General features: G+C 54.6%; 1 protein-coding gene across 2 annotated transcripts; it reads left to right on the top strand.

Annotated features, from left to right (window-relative positions):
* The first annotated feature begins 819 nt into the window (after positions 1-819).
* On the top strand, positions 820-24,599 carry SLCO2A1 (solute carrier organic anion transporter family member 2A1). Of its 2 annotated transcripts, XM_010411164.2 has the most exons (14): positions 970-1,059; positions 11,918-12,055; positions 13,884-14,046; positions 16,032-16,247; positions 17,312-17,410; positions 19,000-19,127; positions 20,142-20,223; positions 21,089-21,253; positions 21,546-21,735; positions 22,767-22,926; positions 23,260-23,423; positions 23,557-23,621; positions 23,729-23,849; positions 23,955-24,599. In XM_010411164.2, the coding sequence occupies exons 1-14, from the start codon at positions 970-972 to the stop codon at positions 24,073-24,075; spliced, it is 1,902 nt and encodes a 633-aa protein (XP_010409466.1). In that variant the 3' UTR covers positions 24,076-24,599. The 2 variants fall into 2 exon arrangements, with proteins under 2 accessions (XP_019148429.1, XP_010409466.1); XM_019292884.2 differs by lacking the exon at positions 11,918-12,055 and having other exon boundaries at positions 820-1,059; positions 23,955-24,075.
* Positions 24,600-25,315: the final 716 nt, after the last annotated feature.

Below are 25,315 nucleotides of genomic sequence, written 5' to 3'. Positions count from 1 at the left end.
GGGACCCGCCAGCCCTCGAACCACGCCGGGAACTGGGATTTATTTCTCCAGCCTCAGGACAGCTCAGGGTGGGCTCCACTGTCTCGCGTGGGCTGCCCCTGCTCTCCCCACCTGCTTTACGCAGGGGAAAGCGATAATAAGGACAAAACCCTTGAAAAGCTGGTTTCTCCTCCGGCTGGATCAACCTGCCCTTCTCCTTCTGACGCGTTTCCCCCTGAGAGGAGCTTGCAAAATAAATCAGTGCTTTGCATAAACAGAGCCCCGAGAGGTGTTGGTGAAAGGAACAGCGCTCGGGATCTTCACGAATGCAGCTTTTTCTATGAAAACAAACACAGAAGGGTTTTTTCCCTCCAAAACCCCTCGGCCCAGGGAAGGATTTCTCCATCCGGCCACTCAGTTTCCCCCTCCCACCACCTGGGAGCCAAATCAGTTGCTGAAAGGTGCCTTCCCTTCCTCTCGCCCCTTCAGGGGGCCTTTGAATTAAAATCCCAGTCGTTTTCCCTGCGGGAAAATTCCGGCTGCCAACGCCGTTCCCTTGTCCAGCCACGTCCTGCAGCCTGGCAGGTGTCCCCATGACTCCGTCCCCATCCCCCAAAAATGAGTCCAGCGGCGGCTCGGGGTGTCCCCACGGGTGGGCAGAGCATTGTCACACCCCCAGAGCCCCCCACTCCCGAAGTGTCCGGGGCTCGCCGAGCCCTCGCTCCCACCTGCTCCCTGCGCACTGCCTTGGCTTCCTGCGGCTTTAAAGTTCCCTCGGTGCACAAAGCAAAAGAGGGAGGAGAAAGCGTTTCATCATCGCTCCCGGGAGCCGACTTATAAGAACTTGACGCTCCCGCTGCCTGGCTCACTCGCAGCCTTGGAGGGATTTCGGCACAGTCCGTGCGGGCTTGCGGGCGCCGGGACGGGCCGGAGAGCGGCGGGAGCCCAAGCGCAGCCCAGCAATTCCGGGCTCCCCGGGAAGCCCTCGCGATGGGAGTCCACCCTGAAGTCGGCAAATCCCCAGCTGACATCACCAAGAGCTCCAGCACCTGCTCCAGGAGTATCTTCTGCAACATCAAAGTAAGGATGGGAGCCGGGCAGGGATGCTCGCGGGGAGGGAGGGGGATTCCTGCCCGCAGAGGGACCCCAGCCCACCCCACGCATCCCCACGTCCCTCGCACGCACCGCGGGTGGAACGAAGGGTGTTTGATGATGCAGAATTTGAACATCAGCTCCTGGGGCAGACCTGGGTAATCCCTACTTGCTCGGTGCCCGGGCAGGGCCGGGGGGCTCTGTGGGTTCGCAGTGATGCCCTACACGGCACGTGGGGTTTTCACCCCATAGAGCAGCTCTCCGTGAGCTTCCCCACAGCGTCTGGTACACGGTGTGCTGCTGCTTGGGGAATGATTAACCACATCCTGGTGCGAAAAGAAAACACTGCCCTAGAATAACACGGGCTTGCTTTAAAAACTTGGGTGAGCAAGGTTTTTGAGTGACAGAAACAAAAGCTCGGTGGGTTGAAGTGGGTTTTCCGGTGCTGCCTGCCCAGTTCCTCACCTGCTGTCAGCTGAGAGCCGGCCCCTGCCTGAGCTCCAGGCTCCTGAGCGCAGTGCCTGTGTGAGGACACGCCGCTGGCCGCGGCCGTGGGTCACGTTTCACGCCCTGCCAGCCACCTGCCTTTACACCGCCCCTCACCTGCCTTTTTTCCCCCCGCCCGTGGATGTGCACCGAGGCTGCTGCACGTGCTGGTTCCTGTCCCAGGGACATCCGCCTGGATGCCCCTGGAAGGGGGGGATTTCCATGCCTCACCTGGCAGCACCTCCACGCATCGGCACCCGGAGCAGCCAGGCGCAGTTTTTGGGAGGCTGCCGTGGACAGAGCGGCTCCGGGGATGGGCGAGTGGCCACCGGCGGGCAGGACCCCCTCGTGCCGGTGCTGGCCAGGCCGGGCTGTGACTCCCCACCGGTGTTCCTGGATCCGAGCGTGTGTGCTGTGCTTTGTCAGCGCTTCCCAGCCCGGGGTTTTCGGGATGTGTGGCCGTGGATGAGGTGTCGTGGTCGGGATGGGTTTGGGGTTTGTTTGCCGTCGAGCTTCCCTCACCCTGCATGAAGGACGGGGCTGCCCGCTCCTCCCCGGACGGTGCTGGGGTTCTGTGGGAATGCTGAGGGTACCATGGGGCTGTTCCCAAGCGGCTGCTCCTCCTGAGAGCTCCCAGGGCTGGAGGCATCGTCCCAGATGATGTCTCCCAGTCCTATACCCCTGAAGGTCCCCACTGCCCAGGCTGGGCTATTCCAGCAGGTGACTTGATGGCACTTTTTGGGTGTGGGCTCCAGGAGAAAGACCTTGAGATTACCCTGGGTGATTTGGGGCTGCCTCTGGGCTGCACTGATGTTCCTCTGGAGGGGACTGCTGACCTGCCCCCTGCTCTGCTGGAGGTGCAAAATGTGTCCCCAGCCCCCCCCAGGCTGCTGCAGTAATGACCATGACTTGGGGTGAATAAAGTCACCCAAAATCAGAGCCCTGCTTGGAATTCATGCTCTTTCCTGAAACTGGCAGCACGGAAAAATAGCGTGGAGTGAAAAAAACATTGCCAAACCCTCTTGCAGGATGTCGAACTTTCGGATTAAGAAACAAAAGCCCCAACAAATAAATGCTACTCCATCTGTTCACCCCATAGGCAGCCACAGGGTGTGGGATGTGGGTGCCCCAGAATCAGGCTGGGTGCTCAGCACCCCACACGCCCCAGGGCACTTGGATGGGACCTTTTAGGGGCATCTGGCCAAGGACAGATGACTCGGGGGTGTCACTTTGCTGGTGGCAGGAAAACCATGGCCTGAAGAAAAGCTTTAAAACTGCTTTTTAAACTTTTTCTTTTAAAACTTCTGGTTTGAAATTGTTTCTGATTTAAAAAGTCAACAGCCCAACAGCGGCACCGTGCAAGAGCGTGAAGGAGCAGTTCAAGCTCTGTCCAACGAGCTCCTTGGCATCAGAGGGATGGTGTGCTCCATCTGGGATGGTGGGCAGTCAGGACACCCATCCCTCCGAGACATATTCTTGCTTTTAAGAGCAAATGTATAAATTGACAGGCAACAAAACCCCCACCCTTTCCTGACCTATTCGCTCTTCCTGTCCTGTGACATTCGCATTAGAAATAGATATATTAGCAAAAGAAATGCCTCAGGGTCAGAAAGCATCAGCCTGTGTGCAGTGTCAATCCCCTCAGCCCCCAAAAATGAGTAGGACGTCAAAGTGGCACAGTGCTATTTCCAGGTTTGGGGAGTTTTGGAGTGAATGGTCATCAGCAGGCATGGCGTGGTCAGCACCTGGGTTTGAAGGGGTTTCTAGCTCCTGTTTGTACAAGAAGCCACTGGTGCTGTGAATGATGGATTATAAAAAAGCCTCATCCAGACCCAAATTTTATGGGAAGCTGCAGGCATCACCCCCCACCCAGAGCCGTCAGACACAACATCCTCCTACAGGCAATGGCAGTTTCTGCTGGGGACAGTATTTCCAACACAACAGAATTCCCTACTTTTAACAGGCTTGGAAGGACATGACTAAGACTTGGAAGCCTTAATCCAGAGAATCACAGCCTAAATGCATGGGATCACAGTCAAAATCCAGGGAATCACAGCCAGGGACAAGGAGATGATCCCGGTCAGAGGCTGGGGGCACAGGGATGCCCAAAATCCAGGGAATCGCAGCCCAAAACCAGGGAATCACAGCCCAACCTAGTTATGCATGAAGAGAATGCAGCTATATTTTCAAAGATGTTCCAGGAACGTGCTGTCAATAAAGTTACAAAAAGCTTTTTAAGAATTCACACCTAGAATTCCCACATACCTCCTTGAAAAGGAGTCCTTTGAAGAACCCTCTTTGTTCTTAAGGGAGAAAGAAAAAGTCCCTGTTTTCCCCCCGAAGCTCATGTTCAATGCCCAAAGCTCACGTGCTGGGATCATGTTCAGGGTGTCTTTTGCTGGGTTGGGGGCAAAATAACAAATTCTTTTGCCATCTTGCCCCTCCAAGTTCCCTGTGACAGGGACCACCACACCCTGCACCAGACCCCATCCCTTTCAGGGCGTTTTCCAGAACTGGGCCCATCACCATTGACATTTGGAGGTGTGGGAACACATTGATGCCAGGGATGGGCATCAGGGAGGGAAAAATCCTGCTGGAAAGGGGCAGTTTGAGGGATTCTATGGGGGCCTGAAGAGTGGGATGGGGATGGAGTCATGGGGACACCGCTCGGGATGCAGGAGCCGTGCAGCTGCGCTTCAGGAAGCAATTCCCTGTGGAAGTGGCCGTGGGCTCGGATCCGTGTGGTTCCAGGTGCTCTGCTCTCCCTCTGGAGCCCGGCTGTGACAGGTCCGAGTGGTGCTGAGGGAGTCACTCCCGGTCACTCGAGGGTATTCACTGACGGTGGCCCAGCCGGGCCCCGCCTGGCCCGGCCGGAGCGTGAGGGCTGCCTGCCGTGCCTCACACCTGGAACGAGCCCAGCCACTGCTTCTGGTTTGAGTGCCAGCTGCTTCCACCCTGATCCCCCTGGAACAGGCAGAGCACAACACAAAAGACCTTCAGGTTCTGCAGCTGGGAGGTTTTGGGGCTGCTGAGCTCTGACCTGGGCCAGAAACGTGGAGCATCCGGGTAACCCCACAGCGTTGGTGGAGATGGGGAGACATTTAGATGGGATATTGGGGAGAAATTGTTCTCTGTGAGGGTGCTGAGGCCCTGGCACAGGGTGCCCAGAGAAGCTGGGGCTGCCCCTGGATCCCTGGAAGTGTCCAAGGCCAGGTTGGATGGGGCTTGGAGCAACCTGGGATAGTGGGAGGTGTCCCTGCCCATGGCAGGGGGTGGCACTGGATGGGCTTTAAGGTCCCTTCCCACCCAAACCATTCTGTGATTCTGTGGTTTCTGTGATGAGCAGGGACATCCCCCTGCTGGGATGTTCACCAGAGCTCCCAGGGCTGTGCTGACTGGCACTGGGATTTGGGGGACTCACAGCTGCGCTGCTCAGCAAATGCAGGATGAGCCCAACCCTCAGGTGGATGCCAGCACCTGGTGGCACTGGGACACTGAGCGCCTCACAGCCTAAAGGGTTAAAACAGGTTTAAAAGGTGGAGGAGATGGTTGGGTCTTTGGATGTCCACACATGGCCAGGGACCCCATCAGTGTCCCCCAGTCCAGAGCCCCAGCCATGTGATTTAAGCTCATGTTGGGCTTGATGATCTTGGAGGTCTTTTCCAACCTTAATGGTGCCATGATCCTATGTCCGTTTTCTGCTCCCAGACAACCACTGGAAAAGGATTATTTCACAGGAATTCTCTGTTTACAGGGCCTCAGATATTTTGGCTTCTTCGCCTTTACTGTCTCATTCGTGGTTTTGAACTATTTTAATTGATTTTGGGATCCCCAGAAAGATGACAAGGAGGAGAGCTTTATAAATATCTTTTGATTTAGAGGAGCTGGACTGGTTTCAGCTGGAAGCTGGAGAGCACAGAGGAGCAGTGTGAAAGTGTTGCGAGTGCAGGCAGGGGGAGGCTTTTTTTCCATGCCTGCAGACCGCCTGGCATGGAAAAGGAAACAGGAGGACAACAGAGAATTATTCTCACTTATGTCAGCCGGAGGTGATCCAGGGAGAGGTTTAAAAGCCTTAGGAGAGGTTTAAACTGGGTGTTGTACAGGGGCAGGGACAGGGAGGGGATGGAAGAGGGTAGGAGAGGGGACAACAAGGTCAGGAGGAGACTGTGGGCTCTCAGAGGGTGATAAGGCTTGAAATCATCCCGGGGTGAAGGTGTTGGGAGCACGCAGGGAGGAGCAGTGGACAGGAGCAGGGAGCTCTCCCCTCCCTGGGGAGGCTGGATGTCTCCTACAGAGGAAACAGGAGCCTGGCCTTGGGGTCTGAGGTCCCAACAGCAGCAGGGTAAGTTTTTTGTCCCTTCCTTCCAAGGGACTAAAGGAATTTGCTGAGGAGTGTATTCCAGAAGCCTGGAGATGTACCAGTTGTGCTCTCATATCCTGTTGGAAATGATTGTGAATTGCTTTGTTTAGCCAGAACAGGAGATTCATCAAGTCACAGATCTGGAGGCAGCGTGGCTGTAGGTTTGGAGAGGGAAACACTGAAAGGAGAAAGCCATGGCTGAACAGAGCCATTGATTCAAGCAAGAAAATCAAGGCAATATTCCGCTCCTGGGCTCTGTGCAGGCAGGCGGGGCGGGCTGGATGAGAGTTTGTGGCAAAGACACAAGGAGGGTCCTTAGTGACATGAGGAGAAGGACCTGCAGTGACCAGGGCTGTCCAGCATTTGTGGTGATGGTGCTGGCACCAGACAGCACAGGTTGGGTTTGGATGGTCCAGCCCTGTGTTTATGTCTGCTTTTGGTGGGATCAGCCTCCAGAAGGGAAGTACCACCTGGTCTTCACCAGCAACACCAGCAGTGGGATAAGGAAAAAGATGGGTTGGAAAGTTTAGTGGGATCAAGGTCTAGGAGACCTGAGACAAGGTAATTTTATGAGGGGCGAGGTGGTTGGGTGCCCAAACACAAGCAAGGAGTGGTCAGTGTAGATAAGATTATTGGGAGCAGGACGGGACAGGAGTGACGCTGATAGGGAGCACGAGGCAGGGCGGGAGGAGTGTTTGCACACACTTCTGGGTCAGGCAAAACCCAGCCAGCCTGGACCTGCCCTCCAGGAAACCCTGATCGGATCCTGATGCCCTGGAACGAAAGGAGACCTTCGGGAAAGAATGAGGGAGTGAAGACCCAACCAACCCAACCTGCCCGAGGGAGGAAAGGCTGCTGGATGCCCGGCATCCTATTTTGCAGGCAGTATTTTCTTGGGGAGTGTCACACGCTGAGGGTCTGTCTCAGCAGATATTGTCTGTCTCAGCAATCCTCCACAGCCAAAATCCTCCCTTCTGGGCAAAGCTGGGCTCACATGGGCCTCGCAAAGTCACCGGGATACAGTGCCAGGAAATCCCGTGTCTGTGTTTGTTGCAAAAAGAGCAAATATTGCCTTTGCACGTGACAGTCGGGGGGTGTAAAACGTGACAGTAGGCAGCTGTCATTCCAGCATGCTTCAGGAAATCCCTGATCAGGTTAATTTTTATATTCTTTTATTATTTGCAATAGAAATCCCACTTAGGAGCCAACGTCTGCCATCGGACCAGGCTCAGAGGTTCCAAAGGAAGGGCTCTGTGCAGGGCATTTGGTTCCTTTCGTGGAAATGCTGTGCTTTTTTTCATCTTCCATGGTACTTTTTGATCCACAAATCCAGGCAGCTGCCCATAGGAAAGTGATGCCAAGGAGGGATGGATTTCCTCACACATCCCCACGCTTCCCATTTCCAGCTGATACATTCCTTTTGGCCTGAGTGACCTCAGCTGTCCTACTAGGGGAGGATCTCCCAGTGCAGTAAGTGTTGATGATACACAAACTCTAAAATAAACACCTGTCTTCTCCCTATCAAAATTTTGGGGATATTCTTAATAATTCCTACAGTTCCCTCCTCCCTTTCCTTCTCTTCTCTTGCAAGCTCAGGAGATTAAAGTGAAGGGAGTCTCCAGAGGTGGGCAGGTTGGAGTCTCCTGCTTTGGGAGGAATGTTTCCTGATTTTGGGAGGAAAGTCTTCTGACTTTCCACTAAAGTCAAACAATTTTGCTTTGGACACAACTCCAATAGCACTCTGCGATAATGGAGCATCCTTACTCCTAGTCCTTTCCAAAGGTTTATTCCAGCCGGATTAATTTTGCTCTTGGCCATGTCCTACCTCGGTGTCTTCGGTCACCTGGGAGCACTTGGATAGGTTCTGTGAGAGTCTCCAGGTCTCCAGGCAGTCCTTGTGTCCATCTAATGAACAAAGCCCTGGCTCTTTCCATCCCCACTGCCGTGGGAAGGATGCTGGGCACAGAGATTAGCACAAGTGCCGTCAGCATTTCCACCCTCCTTATCTCCAACCAGGGCTGCCAAGGGGAAAACACTGAAAAATGAGGTGAGGGATGACTTTGGATATGAGCTGTGGAAACAGAGCCAGGAATTAACCCTTACCTCACTCCTCCAGGTGGAGCAATGGCCATGCCACATGCAGCAGGATCCTCCCAAACCCATGGTCCCTGCAGAGCAGAGTCTCCTGCCTGGAGGAGTCTTATCCTGACTCCTGGACATCCCTGGAGGCTCCATAGAGGTGGTTCACTCCTTTGAAATGAAACCTGAGTATTTGTTGGACACATCTCGGAGCTTTAGGCCGGGATTGACCGAATCCTTTCCAGCTCCCATTGTCCAGAGCATGGAAGGAAAGGTCCTCTCCCTTCCCTGCAGTGAGGTGGGTTTCTCTTCCTTTGGAAGAAGCACTGCCCGGGGAGCTGCTGGTCCCCACGAGCTGGGTGGGAGGAGCAGCCTGTCTCCCCCAGGAGTTTGCTTCCCTTCTAAACGCAGCTCCTTTTGGAAAGGAGTCGAGCGTCTTGTATAAACAGCCTGGAGTCAGGATTGCTCCGAAGGAAGCATGGGGAGGATGACAAGAGGATTTTGGGGGGGTCCGTGTGGGTGCATGCCTTTGGCCTTCCCGTGCTGCTCCCTGCCTGTCTGCAATTACTCCTTGCCTGCAGCTCCAAAAATACCCCAGGCTCCTGTGGGAGCCTCCGCTCCGGAGGGTCAGCACTTGGGAGTGCCCCCGGCTCCTCAACCTCCCACCGTGCCTTTGCCTTCGTGTCGGCTTTGTGTCAGTGAAACCTCCCTGCAAGTGACCTTGGCTCTCCCTTAAGAACCCCTTCTTGTCATCAGGGAAGATGGATTACGGCAGCTCCCTCCCCTCCCGGAGCTGCTCGGCGGGTGCACGGGGCAGCACAGCACATCTGGTGCAGCTGGAAGGGCCAGGCCAGGGCTGGTTTCCATGCACCAGCGGGCCGTGGGTGGTCGGCACGAACATGTGGGGATGGGAATGCGTGGGAAGAGAGATAGGGATGGGAGAGACCTGTGAGGGGACACAGGAGAGTGGTGCCCCTCATGTCTACCAGCCTCAGGGGGTACGTGGGCTCCTTTTGGAGCCAAGTAAGGCCTTCTCCCAGTTTTTTGCACTCAGAGCCTTCAAGGTTTGGGATGTCCTTATTTTAATGAAAACTGAGTCTGCTGAATGCAGGGGAAGTCTTGAATCCGGCCTCATCTCACCTCCAGACACTTGGAGTGCGTCTGGAAAAGCCATGCTCCAGCTGCAGAACTCCTGGAGCAAAGGTTGTTTTGCCTTTCTCTGCTTTGGGTGGCAGCTTCCTCCCAAGGAAAAAAAATCACCCCTGCCCTTCCCCTCCCATTCTCTGGGCTCTGCACATCCGAGGGCTGAGGCTGCTGTGTGGTCTCAGGGTGGGATCACATCCCTGGAGCATCCCTCTGGCTTTGCTGCCTTTCCGGTTAATCCTGAAGACGAGAGCTGGATTAGAAGGACCCATGGGCAGGGGGAAACAGTCACACCCCAAGGTTTCCCCCTCCCTTCGCTGGTGCTCTCCAGCTGCATTTCTCCCACCTTGCCTTCCCTCCTGGCAGGCAGCCCCAGCATGGTCCCAGGCATCGCAGGATCCAGGGCTCTGTTTTGGCCATCCCAGGTTATCACCAAGGCACAAACACATCTCAGGCCATCTCCTGGTAGTTCTGCCTTTTCCTCCCTGCCCTCTCCATCCATGGCTTGTCCCTCTCCTCTCCTGCTGTGATTCCCATGCTCCTTCCATGCCTCCAGCCCATCCATCTCCTGCCAACCCCCCAGCATTCCGGGGAGCCAGGCTGCCTCTCGTCCTCATCTTCCCTCCGTGCCAGCATCGTCTCTGTCCCCGACACTCCGTCTCCCCATCTGCCCTGGGATCGGGCTGACATTTGCTGCGCTAAATTCGGCCTCAGTGATCCACCCTCTTCCCTCCCTGTTGGTAAACAGCTTTGCTTCTCTGGCTGACGCCTGGCTCCAGGAGAGCTCTGCTTCCAGCTGCTCTGCAGCTCGGGCGGTCCCGGACCGCTGCTGTTCAGCCGGCGCTTCCTTGCTCCAGTGGCTTCAGTAGAGTCTGGCCAGAGCCACAGGAACAAAAACTGATGTTCTCAGGGAACAAGATCCCCTCTCCAGTTCCCATCCTCACAGGAGTCACCCCTCTGCTCCAGATCAGCCCATGGTGATTCCAGGTCAGGGCTGGGGAAGGTGCTGGAAGTTTCCACCCACAGGATTTTGTGCTGGGATGAGATTTCGAGTGTGCGAGCTGATAGTGGGAGGCTGGAGAGGTCATTCTGCTTCAAGAGTTTACTGGCAGATATTTCACTTCCACTTTGTCCCTGTCTGGGAGGATTTCCCACGTTACACCCCAAATTCCTGTCCTGCAACTTTTTGTCAGGGCAAAGTCCCAGCTTGGGACTTTGTCCTCTCCTGGTTATTGTGATGGCAATGCCAGCCTGATGCCAGCCTGCCTGCCCTCACCCCTCCGAGATGTGGCCGGGGATTCCGTGATGGCAGCTCGTGCCTTTGATTCTTCTTTTCTCATTTTTTGGGGGTTTTGCCTTTCTCCATCATTTTCCCTGTGGTCTCCATGTTTTTCCAAGCCTGTCCTCCCACTGCCAGGGCTCCATTTTCTCCTTCTCCTTCACCTCCATCCTCTTTTCTTCTGCTGTCTGTCAGCATCTCTCCCATCCCTTATGCTTTTAGATTCCCAGCCAGGTCTTCTGGCTGGATCTCTCCTCCCTTGCAGGGAAAGATTCCCGAGAAACCACTTTCTTGCCCATCTTCTACCCAAATTCTGCTACAATTGCCGGACATGGCCCTGCATCATCCTCTGCTCCCAAAACACAACTCCACCCACTTATGGAATTTGCATTCTCCAAGATGGGTGGACAATTTTGGTCTTTTTGGATTTTTTTTTTATCCTTTAGTGGGTCAGGGCTACTGGGCGCTACTGCCCTTCCAAAGAAATACTCATAAGGACTATTGCTGCTCTCCTGGCCAAGAACATCAGGAATTTGTCAGCCCTGCAGTACCTTTGATCCCCCATCCATCATCCCGCACTTCCCGACGTTATCTTTGAGGGACAGTCTTCCGGTATTCAGCAAATATTTGATTTCCTGTGAATCTAAATAAAAAGACCTTTCCCCCCGCCTCTTCTTTTTTTTTTTTTTAATTGATTTTAAAATACTTTTGGCACCGTGTGGATGCATTCCTTTCCAAGAAAAATAAAGGAAAACTGTTCTGACTAAATATAGATCAAAAGACACTTGTGAGCTGCCTCTTGCATCCCTGGCTGAGAGCGCTCTCCTCTCGCAGCCCACCCGGGCTCTTTCAACCAGATTTCTCCCTAAACTCTCTGTATTCCCTCCTCTGCCTCCACTCAGCTTGGCTCCTGGCTCAGCTCACTGCCTGGCTCAAGGGAAGATGCTGGGTTTGGAATACGACTTTGGAGCCTTCCAGTAGTGAGACCACGCTGTGCAGATTTCATCCTCTCCCTCTGGGGCTTTTAACGCCCTTTTTCAACTTTTTCTAGCAACACCCCTTGGAGCAGGTTCTGTTAATTGACTTTCCAGCTGAGTGAATCCCAGGCTGCTCCATATCAGAGGTGCAGCCGTTGGCTGAAGCCGGCTGGAACACACTCCTGCAGGATGTGGTCGCCAGCAGTTACGCAGCAGCAGGGCACTGTGGTCTCATATGGCCTCAAGGGGTGCATGGAGAGGTTCACATTGGATATCAGGAAGAGTTCATCACTGAAAGAGTGCTTAATTGTTGGAACAGGCTGCCCAGGGAAGTGGTGGAGTCACCATCCCAGGGAGTGTTCAAACAGCGAGTAGATGTGGCACTTCTCGATACGGTTTGGTGCACATGGTGGTACTTGGTCAAAGGTTGGACCTCATGACCTTGGAGGTCTTTTCCAACCTTAATGAGTCTGTGATTCCCACTGGGTCCTCACTGGGGGGGCACTCTTTGTTTGCCCACAGGTGTTTGTGCTGTGCCATGGGCTCCTCCAGCTCTCCCAGCTCCTCTACAGCGCTAATTTCAAGAGCAGCCTCACCACCATCGAGAAGCGCTTTGGGCTCTCCAGCCTCTCTTCAGGTTTCATCTCCAGCTTGCACGAGGTAACAGGGAGAGGAACAGCCAAGGGGTGGCCAGGATGTGGGGGGCACCTTCCCAAAACAGGGTCTCAGGGCTGTCCACACCTCAGCCTCTGTGTGCTGGGAGGAGCAGCTGTGCTGGGCTCTGGGACACTTCATCACCCCTCGTTCTGCTCTGCCACGTCCAGGGAGGTGAATGGAGGGTCACGTGGTGGTGGCCCTTGGACAAGAGCTGACTTTCACTGGATGGAATCCCGGAATGGTTTGGGTTGGAAAGGACCTTAAAGCCCATCCCATCTCATTCTACACCTGCCATGGGCAGGGACACCTCCCACTATCGGCTCCAAGCCCCAATGTCCAGCCTGGCCTTGGACACTTCCAGGGATCCAGGGGCAGCCACAGCTTCTCTGAGCACCCTGTGCCAGGGCCTCACCACCCTCACGGGGAAGAATTCCTTCCCATCTAACCCTGCCCTCAAGCATATTTCTGAGCTGGCTGAGGATTTTCTCACAAACGCTTTCTCATCAAGAAATCCCTTGGAATGAGTTTTCTTGTTCATATTTTCAGGAATTCTGTCCTTCCTAGCAGCTCCTCAAGGCCTGGCAAAGGCCAGGAAAAGACCTGCTGGCAGAGACTTTTTGGCTGGCACCAAGTGGCAGCAGACTTGTTTGTGAGCTCCCTAGTGAGCACATGGGGTGCTCCATCAAGGAGCTGCACACTGGGAATCTTCCTGGATCCTTGGGGAAGTGGGTGTCCAAGTCTTACCTCAACCAGCATGAACGTTTGGGATTAAAAAGATGTCTCAGGGCCCACTGAGACTGTGGGAGCTGCCCTGCCTGTCCAGGACAACAATCTTACTGGGTTGGTGCCTGCAGCAATTCCAAGAACAAAAACCACAAAGAGACAAACAAGGGAGCCCACACAAACATAAATACAAAGTTTTCTTAGCCATACATAGAATGGTTTGGGTTGGAAGGGACCTTTAAAGGCCATCTTTCCCAATGCCCTGCAATGAGCAGGGACAGCTTCAACATGCCAAAGTTAAAATGATGTTTAGCTTGTCCTGAGCTGTCAAAGCCCATGTAATGGAAATTTTGTGGTGTTCACCCACTCGCCTCAGTGAGCTGAGTGATTTCATGGCTTTTAGATGGTGCTACCTGCAGTTGCAAATGTCCAGGGTCACAAATATTTGCAGTGAGCTGAACTTTGTAGCAGGGCTCATGTCTGCTTGAGTCACAGGAATGGAGGCACTATGTTTCATTCCTTGCTGGTTTTGGAGGAATTGTCAGTTTATGCCACACTGGTCAATCTCTTCTCCCAGGGAAAAAGGGACAGGACAAGAGGAAGTGGCCTCAAATTACCCTAGGGGAGGTTTAGTTTGTGTATGAGAGAAAATTTCTTCATTGAAAGGGTTGTCCAGCCCTGGTACAGCTGCCCAGGGCAGTGGTGGAGTCCCCATCCCTGGAGGGGTTTAACAGACGTGTGGATGTGGCACCTGGGGACATGGGTCAGTGGTGGCCTTGGCAATGCTGGGGGAACGGTTGGACTTGATGGTCTTAGAGGGTTTTTCCAACCTAAATGGTTCTGTGATGCCTGTGGGGTGAAAAAAGCCCCAGCCACAGCTTCCCTGTGATGTCATTGTTGCCAACAAGAGACGCACAGAGGTGGCCGAGGCCAAGGAGTGACCCTCTGGCTGGAGATGAGAAGGGAGCACTGACGCACTGTGACCACGCAGGGTGAGGGGACACCTCCTGATGAGAGACCTGTCCACCCACCCCGACACAGCCATAGGGGCTGGATGTCCTCCTTGACATCTTCTCACATTCCTCCCGCTTCTCTGTGCCATTTCCAGATCGGCAACGTGGTGCTCATCATCTTCGTCAGCTACTTCGGCAGCCGAGTGCACCGCCCGCGGGTGATCGGCGTGGGGGGGCTGATGCTGGCCCTGGGGGCCTTCCTGGTGACCCTGCCCCACTTCCTGTCAGGACCCTACAAGTACACCACGCTCAGCACCGGTGAGTGCCACCAGCTGTGCCCACACAGACCCAGAGCCAGCTGCTCCAGGATGGGTTATGGGTGACTGCCCAAAAAAAGGGGGTGTTTCCAGGGCACACACCATTTAAAGAGTGCTTGGAGGCAGAGGCTTAAGGTGGGCAGATGCTGATGAAACCTCACGTCATTATAGCTTTGGAACCCCTTCTGGATGCAAAAATTACAGCTGGGATTTCTTCTGCCTCTCCTGCACGTGTCATTCCAGCTGCTGTTACGGAATCATGGAATGGTTTGAGTTTGAAGGGACCTTAAAGATCATTTCATTCCACCTCCTACCACGGGCAGGGACACCTTCCAATAGACCAGATTGCTCCAAGTCTGTCCTTAAACACTTCCAGGGATGGGGCAGCCACAGCTTCTCTGAGAGAGAGTAGGTTTAGATTAGATCTTAGGAAGAAAATCTTCCCTGTGAGGGAGGTGAGGCCCTGGCACAGGGTGCCCAGAGAAGCTGGGGCTGCCCCTGGATCCCTGGAAGTGTCCAAGGCCAGACTGGACACTGGGGCTTGGAGCAACCTGGACTAGTGGAAGGTGTCCCTGCCCACGGCAGGTGTGGGATGGGATGGGCTTTAAGGTCCCTTCCAACCCAAACCATTCCGGGATTCTGTGATAAAGCAAAGCTCCCCTGTCCCCAGGGCCTGTCCTGCTCTAGCCAGGATCCTTAGGATCCACTCCAAGTTAAAGCTGCTGCTTTAACTGGGAAGGCTTTGGGAACAAGCTCGTGCATATGATGACAGCTCTATTTCTCCATGCAGAATGGAATGAGCAGAAGAATCTGCAGCACTTGCCACAAGGCTGACTTTGGTCTTTCCAAAGTGGTTTGGTCGCTAAATCCTCAGAATGCTGATGAGCCTCAGGCTCCATGGGGATTGCCACCTCTGAAACCCAGCTCTCTGCTCATCCCCCTCCCATGATTTTTGAGTTTGGAGAGTAAATCAGGCATCAGATGCCAAGTTTTCCAGCAGCTTAAATTCATACATCAGGCTATGGACAGGTCAGGATTTGGGACAGGGCCTGCTCTTACTGCAAAGGAAATGAGGAAGGAGCAGGTATCACCCTGCTCCCTGCCCAGAGTCGGGCTCCCTGTGTGGGTGAATAGGTACAACAACAAGGATCTGGACAGGAATTATGCATTGGTCAAGTAATGCTAGTACCCCAACTGATCAGTGATAGGTTTGTGTACAACCATGGAAGTACAACCAGAAACCACCAAAAAGGCTGAAGGAAAGTACCAAGAACTGTGTTTGACCCAAAAGTTCTGTACAGAGCACAATTCTTGCACAACACCTTTGCTAAATTGAACAGGATTAGAGGATGGACTGCAAAATCAGACGGACAGGGCAAAGATATTGACATTATGAGGATTGCCTGATGATGGAAAAGAACAAATTCAGTCTGTGAACAGCCCCTGAAAATACTTCAGTCCTGGTTGGAGTTTCCATGGCAGTCTGGAGCAGGGTGAAGACCCCCTGTGTCTAGGCTGTATGGAGAAGCAAGGCCCATGTTTTGGAAGGAGCTGGGCTGCTCTTGAGCCGTGGGGCAACAGAGATTCAGGGCAGGGTGTCCTGCTTAGGGCAGCCAGCTGACCCCAGAGGGCATCACTCCCTGTTCCCTGTTCCCTGTCCGGGTACCACAAGGGAACAAAGACCACAGACAGCAAAAACCAGCCATGAGTTAGGTCTGCCCTCATTAAACCCTCACTCCATGGCACGAACTCCTTAAAAGTTTGATTAAAATCACAGCCTGGTCATTTGCTACCCTGACCTCAGTGTAAAACTCCAAAGGAAGGGCAGGGTGATGAGAACTGCTGAATAAAAAGAGCAATCCATCCAAAATCCAGCAGTTTGTGCCTACTCAGTGAGTTTGGGAGATTCCTGCTCTTTGGGGATTTTGTGTGGGAGGAAGCAGGGGATGTGCCCAGTGTTGTAAGGGTCATTTTTCTCCCTTCCAGGTAACAAAAGCCAGGGGCAGGTTGAGCTGTGCTATGCAGAGAGTAGATTTGTGTGCCCAAACACCACCCAGGACCCCCAGAAGGAGGCCAGCAGCATGTGGGCCATGATGGTCATTGCCCAGCTGCTGGCTGGGATCGGGACCGTGCCCATCCAGCCCTTTGGGATATCCTACGTGGACGACTTCGCAGACGCCAACAATTCCCCACTGTATGTGGGTAAGTGGGACCGTTGCTGCGCATTGTGTTGTTTCATAGAATCCCAGGATGCTTTGTTGGGTTGGAAAGGACCTGAAAGCTCACCCAGTTCCACCCCCTGCCACCGACAAGGACACCTTCCATCAGTACCAGCTTGCTCCAAGCCCCAGCACCCTCGTCCTCCCTCTGCATGATCCCCTCTGATGGATCACCATTCCAAGGAATTGTCCCACTGATCCTTTAGAATTCCCAAATCTGCAAGGAAAATGAAGGAAGGAGGACTGAAGGAACCTGAAAGGTTCTGAAGAGGAGGGAAAGCGGGGCTGGTGTGTTTTTTATAGTCCCTTTAGGGCTGCGGGGATGTCTGTCAGGGTGAATGGCTCCAGGGGGTCTGAGTTGCCTCAACACAGCAAAACTTACATCTCTCTAAGGCCTGTTTCATTCTGTGTCTGATGCAGCTCAAGCTCACCATCTCCTTTTAAACTTCTTGAGAAGGTTGTGCAAAGAGTTTCCTTCAAGGAGGGAACTTGGATCCTGTCATTGCAAACAAGTCAAAAGGAAACGTTCTGACCTTGTGGGTTATCTATTTCAGAGTGGGAGGGTTCAGCTGCACCCAGGGCGGTCTGGTGGCCTTTTTGCCCTCTGAATCTTTCACCTCTCCTGATGTTTGCAGCAACTGTTTTTCCTTGGATCTGAGGATTAGGATGGGTTTGTTTCCTTGGCATCCTTGAAGAAATGAAGGTCTCAATCACCTTCATTGGATGCTCCCTGGGGTTCATGAATATCATGAATATTCATGGCGTAGCTGACAACCTGTACTGGGTCAGCAAAGCCTTGATGGCAGCAGAGCAGAGGGACTGTTTCCACAGGCAGCTGCCTTCCCCCTCCTGTTCCTGTCACATAAACACCACCTTCAGCACAGGGGCAGCGGGGACCTTCTCACCACCTGCAGCCTGATGAAGGGTGGTTTCTCCCTTCTGTGCGTTGTGCCACCATTCCTGCCTCTCCTGGGAAGACAAAAGCCATACCTGCATGGCAACTGCCACTCCCTGCTCACAAGGGCTCTCTCTGCTCCCTTTTCCCAGCCATCCTCTTTGCCATCGCCGTGTTCGGCCCTGCCTTTGGATACCTGCTGGGGTCCGTGGTGCTGCGGCTCTTCGTGGATATCGGAAGGGTTGCCACTGGTGAGTATTGCTCAGGTAGCAGTGGTCCTGAAGACCCTCTGCGGGTCAGAAGGTCACTCTGAGATGGAAGGTGACAGAAGCCACCAGCCCTGTGACCCATAAAACCCACCGCCCCGGAAAGACCCGACCTGGAAAAGCACAGCCAGCATACACCTCCACTCCATCACCCCATAAGGACCGATACAGGTGGTCCTGACACCACCACTGAAGCAGAGCCCTGGGGTAGGGACATTCCAACGCCCAGCTCATGGTGCTGCACTGGAGGTCACAGCTGGGGTCTGCCCACTGCCACCACACTGAGGAGGTATCCCACGATCCCAGCACAGTAGCGCAGAGGAGCAGGGAAATCTGAGGAATCCAGGGATGGAGAAGACAACCACAGAGCAATCACTGCCCTATGGATACACAGAAACCTTGAGTCTACTCATGCTCCTCCCCAGCACCCTCCACCAGCACCTGCAGAGAGAGGGGCTGAGCTGACGCCACCGCAGGGATAATTTGCTTTCTCCACAGCGTGTGCTTCTTATCTCTGGTAACTTAATCACTAAAGAATTCTCCCCAGCTCCATCATTAACGTGGCTTTTCCTGTGTTTCCTTAGAGAGATCAGAGCCTGCCTGACATTTTTGTCCGGTGCCTGATAAGAATAATAAATGAACGTGAGCAGGAAACGCCAAAAAGCCTTGGCCCACTCCCCGCGGCGGCAGACGGATTTAGCAGCCTCTGCCTGGTCGCTCCATGATGATGTCCAAGCTCCAGAGTGGAGTGGTCCTGTTTGGGGAAGTGGGATGATTGTTCCAGTGAGGTGTGGGCTCCTCTCCTGTCACACCCTGGCACGGAGCTCCCGCCCGGAGCCAGCCGCTGGTTCCTTCCCAGCCGCCACATCCCGGCCGTGGGCAGCCCCAGGCCAAGCCAAGCAATCTGTCAAACCTCCTGTGAGCATCACTTGGCCCAGCCAAAGGATGTGTGTGCTGGAGACAGACAGGCTCTCACCTTCTCCTCCTTTTTCCGGAGAAGGCGCCCAGAGTTTGGTCCACTCGGAAACCAGGAGCTTCTGCCAGCACAGGGCCTTCCTCCGGTCCCTGCAAGCAAAGAGCGACCAAGCCTGGAACAATGGGAGAGCAACTTTTTCCAGGAGTGCCGTTTCCCAGTCCCTGTCTTGGCTCAGCATCCCTGACAGGCAGCATGGTCCCACCCACTGTGCTCTCCAGGCAGAGGATGGAGTCGGGCCCCCGTAATCGCTGCCTCACTGGCTGGCTCGGGGCATAGAGTCAAACCTGTGGCATCACTGTGCTTCCATGCTGACCAAATCCATCCTGCAGTCCCCTGGGAGGCTCGGTGCAGTTGGGATGAGTGGTGTTGCAGGGTCCTGGCCAGGGAAAACACAGGTCAAACACAACCAAGGCCGGTCTTGCTGCCAGCACAGGTGGCAGCTCCCACCTCCATCCATTTGCTCTTACGTGCCAGTGGAGAGACCCTTGGGCTGTGCCCACAGGGACTCTTCATACTCCACCAGTCCATGTTTTCATGGAGATTTGTCCCTTTCACTCCTGGAGCTCTCACAGCGTGTCCTTGTGCCTTGCAATGACAGTGGACCTGACGCCGAGTGACCAGCGGTGGATCGGAGCCTGGTGGCTGGGGCTGCTCATCTCCTCGGGCTGCTTGGTGCTCACCTCCATCCCTTACTTCTTCTTCCCTCGGTACATGCTGAAAGGAGAGGTGAGACCTCATCTCCAGAGGCTGGAACGTCCTGGAGCCAGGGATGTGCTCAGGGAGGGAACACCTGTCCCCAGAGGAGAGGGGTGGGAGGGAGGGAAGGAGTCCAGCAACCCTTTCCCATTAAAACAAAATTTAAAAGATGGAAAATAATTAGTATGTATCCTTTTGGTGTTTTCAAAGCCAAGCCCCGCTGGTTTTGTTACAAAAAGACTTTAGTTCTGTTTTGAAATTGTTTACTCATCGATTCTTTAAAGGTAAAATCAAACCCAAAATATTTCACAGTTATGGCTAAAGGACTCCCCAGGCTGGAGCTGTGTCCAACTTTCATTTTCAGACTTTTTGCAGAGTTAAAAGGGAGGTCTTTTGTCAGGATTCAGGATAGGAAAGATTTCCAAGTTCTGAAAACCTCCCAACAACAAGCTGTTGTCTTGCTGCTCTGCTCAGGGGCTGCAGTAATATTTGAGATAATCCACCCCTTTAATCACAGAATCCCAGAATGGTTTGGGTTGGAAGCACCTTAAAGCTCATCCTGTTCCACCCCTGCTGTGGGCAGGGATGCCTTCCACTAGCCCAGGCTGCTCCAAGCCCCATCCAACCTGGCCTTGGACACTGCCAGGGATGGGGCAGCCACAGCTTCTCTGGGCACCCTGTGCCAGGGCCTCAGCACCCCAAGAATTTCTCCCCAACATCCCATCTAACCCTAATGGCAGTGGGAAGCCATTCCCCCTTGTCCTGGCACTCCAGGCCCTTGTCCAAAGTCCCTCTCCAGCTCTCTTGGAGCTCCTTTAGGCCCTGGAAGGGGCTCTCCCCAGAGCCTTCTCTTCTCCAGGTGAGCACCCCGGCTCTCCCAGCCCAGAGAAGTGCTCAGGGCACACGGGACGGGGCTGTGCTGTAATTGTCAGGCTTGGCTGCAGGTCAAAGGCCCCTGGGACAGACCCTGCCCCTCCTGAGCCCCCCTGTGCCAGGACAGTGCCAGCCCTTCTCACCACAGGCTGCTGCTCTCTCCCCTCCCAGGAGCGGAACACGGAGGCTGGGATGCTCAGGAAGATGGAGGCAGGGGCGGCTGAAGAGACCTCCCTGCTGGAGTTTATAAAAAGTAAAGTGCTGGTGGGTCCGGGCGAGGGTGGATGGGGATGCTGGGCCGTGCTGGGTGGGTGGGGACCACCATGCCAGCAGATTCACACCAAGTTTGGGAGTCCAGCACCGTGTGTGGACCAGCTCTGGCACCATGAGAGCCTAAGGACCACAGGAAGGTGGGCACGGCCTCCCTCTGGCTACAGACCTCTTGAGGCCTGTCTTCTGTGGGGCCTGAATTGTTTCCAAATTTTGCTTTGAAGACCTTAAAAGAAAAGGGTCGCTGGGAGGGTTAACCCCAGCTCTGGGAGCAGGCACGGGGCTGCCGGCGCCACCAGCTCCTCGACGAGGTCACCCCACTGCAGCTGACACTGTTTATGTGGAGCCGAGACAGGCTTGAGAGGGATGTCACTGCTCAGGGACCAGATTAATGACTCTTCTAGCTCCAGGAGGATTTCTTCCCAGATAAAGCCCCTCCCTCCTTGCCTCTTCCTCCACTGCAGTCATATCCTGGAGCTGTCAGTTCCCTCTTCTCCTCTCTTTGGGCTTTAATGGGTGCTGGCTCTCCAGCACTCTCTGCTAATTAGAAAACTCGTAAGAGACTAAATAAACAGAGCTGCTCCCAGGGTCCATCTGCCTCTGCTGACGGGGCCGGAGGATGCAATGTCCCACCAGGAAAACACATCCATGGTCCTGCCAGCTGCTGGGACACACTGGGGTGTCTCCCCTCCCGCTTTCCCATGCCCGCAGACATCTCCACTAGATGGTCATCATCCCACAGACATCCTTACCGGGAACAGGCTAAGGGTGGGGGTTTCTGCCCGGTACAAATCGCTGACGTGAGGATCACACAGCTGAAAGACATTTTTCCTGCTGTTTCCCTGTAGGATTCCCAAAGATCTTCCTCAGGCTGCTGCTGAACCCCCTCTTCATCCTCCTGGTGCTGGCTCAGTGCAGCTTCTCCTCCGTCATTGCGGGTCTGGCCACCTTCCTCAACAAATTCCTGGAGAAGCAGTACGGTGCCTCGCCCTCCCACGCCAACTTCCTCATAGGTGAGCACGGATGGAGGCAAAAAATATCCATCAGCCCATATTCCCCAGGCTTTTTAAAACCTGGAGAGAAAGTCCCTGAAAGCTCATTTTTGGATGAGACCTGGGGTTCACCTTGGGATGGTCAATGACTTTCCTGACCTGAGGTTCCCCATCTGCCTCGGGTTTGGGCTGTCTTGGACAACAGCTGGGTCTGTGGGTTCTCCCAACTCCTGTGAGTTCCAGAGAGCTGCCCCTTGCCCATGGAGGGGTTCTGGGCAGGCAGGACCCCCCTGATGGCTCAGTTTTTCTGCAGGAGCTGTGAACCTGCCGGCAGCAGCGCTCGGGATGCTCCTGGGAGGGATCATCATGAAGCGCTTCTGCTTCTCCCTGCGGGCCATCCCACGCTTCGCCGTGGTGGTGCTCGTGTTCTCCATCCTCATCTGCCTGCCCCTTTTCTTCATGGGCTGCTCCACAGGGCACATCGAGGGCATCTACCACCCCAGGTAAGGCAGGTGCTGCTCCCAGCTCCTTGCTTCTCCAGCTCTTATCCGTGGGGAGGGATACACGCTGGTGGAGAGGCACAAGACATCACCACGCTGCTGCTCGCTCCTTGATCCTGCTGCATGGAGGAGATCTGGGTGCTTCACGGCCCAGAGAGCTCGGGAGGGCGTTTATCCATGATTTTCTGGGCCAAACAAGCAGGGTGTAATGTTTCACTCTGGATTTTTAGGGGAAAATTAGTAATACTGTGTCCACGTCACCTCACATGCTCCCGGCGTTCCAGCTGGACATCACCTTTCTCTTCACCTCAGTGGATATTTTTAGCTCTTACCATGACTTCTTAAGATAAAAATGACATTTTGACATGACCAAGGCTTGATGTCGAGTGCATGGAGCTCGTTTCCCAGTGCACTGCCAGCAAAGAAGAGATTTCTGATGCCATCTCCCCACAGGAGGTGGAGCAGCCCCATCCCACGGTGCCCAAGGACAGCTCCCCAGTGCCACATTCCCGTGGGATTCAGGCTGTGTGACTCCAGCAGATGCACTCCTTGAGGGAGTGAGGGAAGACAGGGCAGATCACTGGGTTTGTGCTCTTCACTTCCACAGTCATCAGGCTTGTTTGGGAACATGCCTGCTTTCAGTTTGTGTCCATGTGGTGTTTCCAGCTGTTCGCACATCTGTTTGTGCAGCTCTGGATGGAGCCCAAATCCATTTCTCCAGGCTTTTGGCTGATTAATTTTCAGCTGGGGAAAAAAAAAAAAAAAAGGAAAAAGAGAAAAGAAAAGAAGCGTGTGAGTACTTGTTTGTAGACATAACATAATTGCTGTGACATTCACTGCACACTTCCAGAGGTACCTGCAGGGATCAGGGGCTGGCAGAAGGCCAGGCTGCTGCTGGCAGTGTCCCAGCCCAAACAGGAACAGGAAAACTGCTCAACTAGTAAAAGGGAATTTTTCTTCTTTTTTTTTTTTTAATTCCTCCTGTCCTATTTCTTAATTTTTTTTCCCAATTTTTCCCCCCTCCTTTCTGGCAGTACACCCAATTCCCAGCAGCAGGTTAAGGCACGGGTTGGGTGCCAGTGCTCTAAGCAGATCTTCCACCCGGTGTGCCGGGAAAACACCACAGAATACATCTCACCCTGCTTCGCTGGCTGCACCAACAGCACCACGAACCCCTCCAACCCCAAACAACCGGTGAGTAAAGCAAGTGCTTAGCAAAGCAGCCTTGCTGGGCACAGTGCAGTGATGCTGCAGGGATCCAACAAATGCAGTAACGGGGTGCAACCTTTTCCACACGTGCTGAGCCCTGGGAAGGTGCCACGGAGAATTGCTGTAATGCCCTGGGAGTCTGCTTGGAGGAACAGAGACGGTGGCAAATCCCATTACAGGATGCCACAGCTGTGCCCTAAAACTGGAGCTGGTGCTCTTGTCGGCGTCCTGCACAGGGATGTGGGACGATGCGTCACGAGAAACCTGCTCCTGGCACTGGGAGCCTGACGTCTGTTTTGTTCCAAACGTTTCCAACAGATCTACCACAGCTGTTCCCTGAAAGGGAATGAGTTCTTCTCCACCTACACGGGCTCTTGTCCAGCCAGCTGCTCCCATATGCTCCTTCCTGCCATATTCCTCATCTCCTTCGCTGCCCTGGTCGCCTGCCTGTCCCACAACCCCCTGTACATGATGGTGTTACGGTGAGCAGGGTGTGAGCCGATGGGATGGTTCCCCACGTTGGGACCAACGGGATGCCGTAAACGTGCAACCAGCCCAAGTCCTGGCCAAACCTAGCACCAGCAGCTCTGACCTCCCGTGGCTTCTCCCCTGCAGGGTGGTGAACCAGGACGAGAAGTCGTTCGCCATCGGAGTGCAGTTCTTACTAATGCGGCTGCTGGGTGAGTGCTCATCTCTGAACTAGGCTGGGGGTTTGCTGGAGCCACTGCAGGAGGCACTGAACCTCCTCGGGAGCAGCACCTGACTCCATCCTCTCTCTCCCCGCCAGCCTGGCTGCCAGCTCCAGCCATGTTTGGGGCCCTCATCGACTCCTCCTGCATCTACTGGCAGCAGCAGTGCAGCCAGCGCCACTTCTGCGCCTACTACAACAACGACTTCCTCCGCAACAGGTACCCCGTGCCCCGGCCCCGAGCAGGGCAGGGCCCCAGCCCAGCCTGGGGCCGGCTGCAAGTGCCACCTCTGGATGTGGCATGTCCCTCCTCTTCTCCCGGTAGATACCTGGGGCTGCAGGTTGGCTACAAGGTGGTGGGCACCGTGCTGCTCGCCCTCATCAGCTGGAAGGTGAAGAGGAGCAAGGAGTACAACGTGCAGGAGAAGGCGGCGGGGCTGGTGTAGCCCCCGAGGACTGACTCGCACCCCCATCACCCACCGCCACCACCTTGTCTTGTTTGGGTTTGTTTTACCTCCCACGGGAGCGACTCCGCCTTCGCAGCTCCGAGCTCCTCTGCCGCAGCCCAGGTGCTCCCGGCGAGGGATGCTCCGGGCCGGCCCCATCCTGGGAATGGCTTCTCGCAGGGTCTCCAGCTGCGCTTTCCCATCACCCTGGGGAGCCCCCGGGCAGCTGGAGCAGGAGGCAGAGGGGGCTGGAACACACGGACCCGGACTAGTGCCTGCTGTGGGCGATGGTCCCGCTCCGGCGTGACATTCCCGGCCGGGAGGTGCCCTCACGGCTGGGACAGGAGCAGGGGAGGTGGCTGCCAGCCCGGAGGGGCTGCCTGGTGTCCCCCCACCCACAGCCCCCACAGAGGTCAGCAGGGACACCGCACACGTGTTGGGACAAGTCAGCACAAGGGGTTTATTGCAGAACATCTGGGGTTTGTTGCTCTTTTTATTTTTTAAATAAAGGTCACTTTTCCAACCGTGGTGCTTTTCTTGGTCTTCCCCCAGCCAGCAAGAAAAGGCCATGGGGAGGCTGCAGGTCACAGCCTGGCCCATGCTGAGCACATTCCAGCTGGGAAGGGGGAAGAGATGGTGGCAGAGGGAGGAGGACATTCTTCTGCAGCTCCAGCGGTGATGGGGGAGGGCTGGTAGGGGCTACACAGAGCTCAGGGCCCAGCAGAGGTGCCCTGTTTGCCGTGCCATGGAACCTGCCCGGCCCTGCCTGCATCTCCCTGGCACACAGGGTCTCTGGGCAGGGGGCTGCAGGCACAGCAGAAGGTTTTGACCTGAGGTCCTCATTGGTTTATTGGCACAGATCAGTTCTGGTATTTGGTTGCTTGAGCTGGTGCCTCAGAGGAGGGACCACGAACAAAGAAATGCCTGGCAATTAGAAAGTTTCATTCCCCCTCCCTCACAGTCCTGAGCAAGAGCCATAAGCAGGGTCTGGGGTCCTTCTCACCCTTCACTGCTTTGCTGTTTTGGTTGTTTCACACCCCTCAGGTGGGTTTTGGTGGGTTCTGTTGGTCCACATTATGATGGGGTTGTTACAGACCACAATCTGCTCCAGCATTTAAAAGTAATGTTTTAACTGCAGCTTTGCCTATTCTAACTATTATTAATGATCTTTACTATTATTATTGATCAGACTGTGAGCTCCAGATTTCCCTCTGATCCATCTCTGCCTGACACAGCACAG

The sequence above is a fragment of the Corvus cornix genome, chromosome 9 (assembly GCF_000738735.6).
Source record: "Corvus cornix cornix isolate S_Up_H32 chromosome 9, ASM73873v5, whole genome shotgun sequence".
NCBI classification, from domain to species: Eukaryota; Metazoa; Chordata; class Aves; order Passeriformes; family Corvidae; genus Corvus; species Corvus cornix.
This window is presented reverse-complemented; position numbering and strand designations above follow the sequence as displayed.